At 40.3% G+C, this 8,236-nt stretch overlaps 1 protein-coding gene across 1 annotated transcript; it reads right to left on the bottom strand.

The window, feature by feature from the left end:
- LOC102191288 (T-cell surface glycoprotein CD1b-2-like) lies at positions 328-7,569 on the bottom strand. Its single transcript, XM_018046530.1, has 5 exons — positions 7,470-7,569; positions 2,092-2,187; positions 1,595-1,873; positions 1,050-1,143; positions 328-370 (listed from the first exon to the last, which is right to left on the bottom strand). The coding sequence occupies exons 1-5, from the start codon at positions 7,567-7,569 to the stop codon at positions 328-330; spliced, it is 612 nt and encodes a 203-aa protein (XP_017902019.1).

Raw genomic sequence — 8,236 nt, 5'->3', positions numbered from 1 at the left:
CAGCAGCTCTGCAAATACAATTATCTCAGCATAATTACAGTTAGTTCAACTTGAAAAATGATATTTCAGCAGAAGCAAAAAAAGTTTTCAATAAGAAGTCAAAGGCATGTCACCATGAAGTTGTGTACATCATTTCATTTATTCCAAGGTATGTTTTTTCTGACAAATCACACCTATGAAATCTGAGTGGATCTTGCTAGTGATATTGTCTCATAACAATTTTCATTTATGTTTCTGCTAGGGTATAAATTATGATTTATCTTACAACCTACAGAAACAATTATTTGATCAAATGTGATGATTATTTGATAAAATATGATGAGATTCCTAGGCTGACAACTTGAGTTTCAGGGTTCCTGGATACTTGTTCCTAATGGAAAAGGAGACATTCAGGGCTCATGAGATATTCTGATATGACCTGTTAAGAACACAGGCAAAAAAATTGCTCTTCTTAATTGATATTTGTACACTATGTTCATAGCAGCATTATTCACAACAGGCAAAAAGTGACTGTTGAATTAACCCAAGTGTCTGTTGAGAGATCACCAGGTAAGCAAAACAATCTTTAACAGGAAAGAAATTCTAACACAGATCACCACATGAATGAATTATGAGGACAAAAATGTTAAATGTAATAACCATTCACAAAAAGGCAAATGATTCCACTTCTACAAGATACCTAGAGTGTAGAGATTCAAATAGACAGAAAGTAAGATGGTGGTTGCCAGGGTCTGAGGGAGCAAGGATTGGGGAAAGTGGTTTAATGGGCATAGACTTCTAGTTTTTCAAGATGAAAAGAGTTCTAGAGATTGGCTGTATAAAATGTAAATGTACTTAAGACTACTAAACTATGTGTGTAAAATGGCTAATGCAGTAAATTTTACATGATGTAATTTACTGCAATTTTTTTTTAAATAAATTTATCTACAGATGGAAGTTGAGGAAATTTTCTAGTGGAAATATTAAGGCTAAAAAGGCATAGTATTAATAGATAAAACAGAGGGAAAAATAAAACGATAGAAAAGAAAGATTAAAAAATGAAAACTCACCAGCGTCTCCAAAACCATAATACAAGGCATAGAGAAAGGATCAAGGAGGGCACTATTATTGCCACAAGTATCAAGCCAATGGATGCGGGGTGTCCTGGCAATTGGGAGAAGACAAAGGGATATTACTTCAAACCCATTCTCTGGTTCTCCAGGCCTTCTTGCCCACCCAAGTGTCAACACCCACTTTTGTGCTTACTTGCTTTTGATGATTGGACATCTCTGATTCTCTTTCTCATATTCCCAGATGTCATATTCTCACAGCCACCCACAGTCTGTTCTTCTTGCCCCATCCCACCCAGTTTATATTGCCTGCCTTAGTTCAGCTATTTTCATTCCTCTGGCACTGGAGTCCCAGAAATGAATCTCAAACTCTCTCTCTCTTTCTTTGTCTCTCCCTTCCTACCTCTCCCTCCGTCACTCTTTCTTCCCCCTCTCCTTCCTCCCTCCTTAGCTCATCCATCAAGTCTCTACCCTTCCTCAGGAGTGCCCTCTGTTCTTGAAGACCAACTCCTCCCATCCCCAGTTGGGCCCCAGTTCCTTCTCACCCCAGTACAGGATGATGTCCTGCTCTCCTAGACTGCTGTACTTCACTCGGCAACTCAGGCCAGCCGCCTCCCCAGCCGTTACATCCAGGGATACTCGGAGATACCAAGTCCAGTCAGCATTGGGCATGATGTCCCCTTGCTGAGTGCCAGGCTGCTCCTGCTCACCCCTCATCCACATCACCCACACAGGTTTGGGGTAGAATCCTGAGACGTGGCACACCAGCAGTAGGCAGCCAGGCGCAGGAGTGGGGCCACTGGACAGCCAGGCCTCAGGCTTCACTGGGTTAGGAAGGTGCAGTAAGAATGTCAGATTATGACTCTAATCCAGAGCCTGGGGATTTGGAAACACAAATATGGATATTTGCCTCTTCCACTCCTATGGGAATCAGATCATTTATTGATTAAATACCTCTCAACTTAGGTGTTCTCCTCTTTTGAATTTAAAGAAGGTGGTGGGAGGTAAAATAGAAAAGTCTTTGGGAGAGGACAAGACTAACCTTGCTTCTGCAGGTCTGCTTTCCCTGCATCAAGGACACCCAGGAGATATCGAGGACAGGTTTCTGAGATGAACGACTGAACTGAACTGAACTGAACTGATTGTGAACAGTGCTTCTATGTACTTCCATGTACAAATATTTCTTTGAACATCTGTTTTCAGTCATTATGGGTATTACACCTAGAAGTGGAATTGCTGAGTGAAATGATTACCTCAGTGTCTAATTTTGTGTAATATTCAGTTTTCCATAGCACCTGTACAATCTTACATTCCCACAAGCAATGTGTGAGGGATGGAATTTAAAATAGGTGGATAGATACATACTTATCTAATAGATGCATACTATATTAGGGGTAAAAATTAACATTTTAAAATGAAGAATTAAAGATTTTAAAATTTTAAAAATAAAAAACTAAAAAAATAAATAAAATAAAATATACATTATTAACTATTCAAAGTAAAAATAAACTAATAGTAATAGAGAATTTTTAAATGCTTTTTGCAGTTCTCTTGAACATCTTACTTAGAAGAACACAGCTATATTTTCATATCTGGTCCCAAATACAATCTGATGTCCTATAGTCTCTGGAAAACAATATACACTCAAATAACATCTTGGTGTTGGTAAAAAATAGCTTTGAACTCATGTCAGGAGCAAGCAAGTGTCCCTGAACACACCTCAAGAACAGCTTACCTAGATCTGGTACTTTGTAGGGCATGTGTGAATGTATCATGTCTTCTAAGTTAGAATATTTCTAAAAAAGTTTAATTTTAAATAACTATCTCATTACCCTGAGGTAACCAAAGGCAGAATGAGTACTTGATTCTTTCCATATATTTACCAATTTTTGAGAGAATGAATTGCTTATACAGCTTCCTAGGAGAACAATGGGTAAGTTTTTGCATTATTGAACAATCATAAATTTCAGCATATTAAAAATATTTGAATCAATCCTGGCCATTGTTTTTCTTGAGGTTCAAACTGTCCCAGCTGTGACATGGGAGCCTTTTAAAGCCAGTCACTTATGAATCCTTTCAACATGCCTTTATCATTGAGCTTCACTTTACCTTCTGGTACAGCAAAGTTGTTCCAGACTCCTGTAGAAACTTCCTACCCCAAACTAGAAATTAGCCATTGCTCCAAGATGCTTTGGTGACTTTCAATGGAAAAATAATATGCGGAAACCATAATCTGGGTCCTAAGCATTAGCTTGGGGGATTTTCAAGTGGCTAGGACCTTTTTCTAAAGCTTAAATATTATGATTTTTTAACTTATACTTGTAATAAATATATTTTATACTTTTATATATACTTCAAGTTTAAAACTACAGAGTTTTATTTATCCATCTCATATCAACTACTCTTCTCCACAAAGAAAATCCTGGTTCCCAGGGAATCAACACAAATGTACTCACCTAATTTCACAATACGGTATACTCTATACTATCTCCCTGTCCCACTGTACACTCTATCTCACTAGCCTATATACACACAATAGTCTTAGAACAACAATAGAAACCCTACCACCAAAACTATGATGTGGGGTAATTTAAGATTTGTTTTCTTACCCTACAATATATCCCCTGGAGACAAATAAATTTTTATGCTTTAAATCACCCTGACTTCTGGTGTGTTACAAACTTGATAAACAGTTATGCTCTTTGTTGCATTTAGCTTTAATTTTTAGGAGTTAAAACTCCTGTTTGTTCAATCTATCATGTTATTAAATGTCTATGTGGGCCAGGACATCCTGAATCTCAGAGTTAGAAGTTCAGCAAGTCGTTTCTCCAAATAGTGATAATAATAGTTGGACAAAATTTTCAAAATAACCAACTTTAGATTTCTAGAAAATCACCAAAGATATGGAACAAAAGTTATTCAAAGAACTACCTGAACCTCAGCAAGAACAATGGGAGGGGCAACTTGACATGGGGTTGTTTCCATGCTTTCCTTGACTTCTGGATACAGATATTTGGCAACCTCTTCGACCTCCAAACTCCCCCAAGAACCAAACACAATTTAAGCCCCACCCAAATCACTCACAAGCACCAGATCTCATTTTCATTGAATCTTCTTGTCATTAGCAAGCACTTGGTTTGCGATTTTAGGAAACTATAGCTGATATAATGCTACATGTTAACCATATTTTTTACCTAGCAACCTGTTCTTAAAATGCCTCTGTTTTTCTCTCTTGTGATTGACTCAAGGCCATGTTGCTGAGTTCTGAGCAATGAAATGCAGTGGCTGGAGATGTAGCTTCCTCCAGGCCTGACCATGTAGGCAATGTGCTGATCACCTTGCCATGTAGTGCCATCCTGGAGGTCACCTGTTAGGGAATGTTTAACAGGAGGATTCCTGCATGCTGTTTCTCATAAATCGTCTGTTCCTTATCAGTGGAACAGCAAGCCACTCCCAGGACTGAGGTCATTATATGAGACAGGCTTGAATCTCCTTCAGTAAACATTCTCTTTACAACAAAACTACTTCATCTCGATCCTCTTTCTTGAGATATGGATTGGCTCCTGACGTTGTGACCAATATTAATCCCTTGTTCCCTTGGTAATGGTTGCTGCATGTTTGGTTTTCTGATCTTTATCATCGAGAGAAATTTCTTGTACAACAGCCTATATATACTCACAGAAAGATCATCAAAGCATCTTTGCTCCATCAGAGCTTGGGTTCCCGTGTCTTTCTTTCTTCCTTTTTCTCCCTCTCTCTCTCTGGCTAATACTTTGGAGCATAGAAACCCGTCATGCTCACTCTCCTGCCCGAACTTCCAAGACCCCCTCGAGAGGGTGCCCTGTGCCTTTGTGAGCGATGCAAGCCCTGTGTCAAGGTCTTTATTGGTTTTCTGCATAAACCAGGGAATATCAGCCTCTTTCTCTCTTTCACTTCCTTACCGTCAACTCTGGACCATCAGGTTCCGGTCCACTAAAGGACCCCAACAGTCACCTCTTACAGATGGCAGATACAGGAAAAAAGGGCTGTCTGGCCTACATGAGGTTTGCTGCAGGAGAAATATTCTTTGTTGTCTAGAGCCGCTAAGATTCTCAGATTTACTTATAACTGCAGCGCAACTAGCTTTACTGGTTAATATTGTTACCAAACCAAACTTGGGTCCACTTGTCCAACTCACAGTAAAATCAATCTACTGACATTAAGTGATGGTGAAGGAAAAAACAGCATTTATTGCAAGGTGCCCAGCATGGGACCAAGCAAGGAGAATGGGCAACTCATGCTCAAAAGACCTGAACTCACTGAAGGCTTTCAAGGAAAGATTTTTTAAAGACTGAATGAAGGAGAAGGTCTCCAGGTGCATGATCAGCTTGTGCACACCCTTCTAATGGGTTGATGATGAGGTAACTGGGTAGTATTTCAGCAGTGAAAATCATCAACCTCTGGTTCTAACTAGTCTGGGATTTACCTGTTGGTGGTCAGCCTGCAGTTAACTTCTTTCACCTGACAAAGGTTTTAGCACCTGCAAATAGCACACGGATATGGTTTGGAATATTATCTATGTCCCTTGAGGAAGACTTAAAGGTTGTTGACTTTGTTTTGTAGTTAAACTATAATATTATCTTGTCATGCTTGACTATTTTCCTTTGTTTCTGCATTTCCTCACTTCTCCAATTAAGTTTGCCCTTGGGAATTCAGAGAAGGACTAAGAGGGGAAAGCTTTTCTACAGACAAAAGCAGAGAACACTGGGTTTTTTCCCAGAAAGGTCTTGCAGGGTCCTGCTCTTGCCATATTATAGAACCCAGTAACCAGTATTCTTTCCCTTCTTCTGAATTCAGAACCAAATGAGATACAGATATAGAGGATAAGATGTGTGGATCAAATTGTCAATTTAATTTCTGATAAACTTCCTAGAGAGTTTTCCTTAAGTGTGTAATCCAAGTAATCTTGCTGGCACTGAAAATTGAAGTGGCCTTACTCACTCTTATAAACTGCTTTTGTTCAAGCCCCAGAATCTATATGTTGAAGCCCTAACTTCCTGTGTGGCTATATTTAAAAAGGAAGCCTCTAAGAAAGTATTGATAAGTGAGGTTAAATAATGTCCTGAGTGTGGGAACTTTTAAGAAGAGACACCAGAGAACTCTCACCTTCTCTCTCTCCCTCTCTCTCTTTCCCTTTCTCTCTCTTTCTCCTATCTCCCACCCCCCGCTCACCACATGCACTGAGGAAAGGACACATGAGGACATATCAAAAAGATGGCTGTCCATAAGCAAGCCAAAAGGAGAACCTTCACCAGACTTCTCAAGAATTGTGAAAATATGTCTGTGGTTTTATGTAACCCAGGTTGTGTGTTTTGCTATGCAGCCTAGACAGACTAATACACTCATCTAGTCCAGGCAATTCTGGAAAATCTACAAGCCTGAGGGTCTGTTTCTGATCAAGTCAGGGGATGGAGGAGAGACCAGAGCTGACAATTCTGAGAGCAGCTTGGCTCCAGAGACAAAGAGCAGGAAGAAGCTGTTGAGACATATCTCAAACCCAGTTTCTGTCCTGGAGTCACCAATGAACTAATTCACTCTATTGTCATGGGAAAGATTAGGTATAAGAAAAAAGAAAATATTTAGGGGAAATAAGATGGTATCAGCTCTACCCCCTGACATGACAATGTCCATCCACTCATTCAAACAGAAACCTAGAAACCTGCATTTTTTGAAAATGTATCTCTCCTTTACTCCTCACAGTCACCATGGCATTTGGCTCCATATTCTACAAAATATGCCTCTTCCTCTCTAACCTCTCACTATCATTTAGCTCTGCTTTCATCACATGTGACCCAGGTCAAGGCCACCACCCCTTATCTATACAATGCAATCCAAACCCTCTCTCTACCTTTTCAGCACTATGGTTATCATTGCTACAAAAAAAAAGCAAACTTCATCATGTCAAGCTCATGCTATTAATAGCGCATTTAATTTCATAAAAAATAATCCAAGCTCCTATATATGTCAGTTTTATACACAAAGGTTCATACATTAATGTATCATTACCCAACAAAAAGGGTTGAGGAGGTGAAAGAAGTGAGATGTGCAAGAAGGGAAACCAACAGACTATATCAGGGAATGTTTATGAACATATATCCAAGAGTCTGAAATCTGTATGAAGTGCAACAGGGAAAGAAGGAGGTGGTTATATAAGCTCTCTAGACACACATGATCCCCACAAAATAATCTGATATGGATGGGACATCCTGATTAAAGTCCAACCTGGGACTTCCCTGGTGGTCCAGTGGTTAAGAACCCACCTTGCAATGCAGGAGACATGTGTTCAATCCATGATCAGGGAACTAAGATCCCACATCTTGCAGAGCAACTAAGCCCACACACCACAACTAGAGAGGCATGCACAGCAACAAAATATCTCACATGCTGCAGTGAAGACCCACACGCCACAATAAGAGCCGAGGTAGCCACATAAGTAAATAAATATTAAAAGAAACCATCCTGCCTGAGGGTCCTTGCCCATCGTGGCGGATCCAGTGCTCTTCCTCTGTCACCAGCCTTCCCAGGCTCCCTCTTCTTGCCCCACGGGTGCCTAGCCTCTAGTGTCCTCACGCTCACCTTTGCCTGGGCTCTTACCTGGCCCTCCACCAAGCTCACATCAGTGGGTTGTTTAACCACTAGAGATCACTGTCCTCAGCACTCCACTGCTGTGTGCCCACCCCACAGTGTCACACTCTATGCCATCATCCCCTCTGTGCCAGCAGAAACCTCACCCTCTGACCACTTCCCTGCTCAAGAAACCACACTGCCTCCCATAACACATGCCTTTTACTGGTCTTTCATTTCCCCATCAGCACTTCTTTCAAGTGATTCTCTCCCCTTCCTGGCTCCCAGCAGCAGTCTCTGCTTCTGTTCTGGGTCCTCCTGCCTCTCACATCTACAGCAGTGGGAAGGGTACCACCCTGAGATCCAGCATAAACTTCTTACTAGCATACACGGATTATTGCCCAGGGTCTCAATTTCTCCCACTGTAAAATGACTGCACTAAAAGAATTTGACATTCTCCAATTCTGCTTCAACTCTAACATTTTTGGACTTGGTTTGTATTTACATTTACTTTTACTTACATAGTCTTTTCTTTCTCTACCTCCTGGACCTCTTTTCTATGGTTCCATGATATTCTCTATTTA

Source organism: Capra hircus, chromosome 3, assembly GCF_001704415.2.
Source record: "Capra hircus breed San Clemente chromosome 3, ASM170441v1, whole genome shotgun sequence".
Taxonomy (NCBI): domain Eukaryota; kingdom Metazoa; phylum Chordata; class Mammalia; order Artiodactyla; family Bovidae; genus Capra; species Capra hircus.
This window is presented reverse-complemented; position numbering and strand designations above follow the sequence as displayed.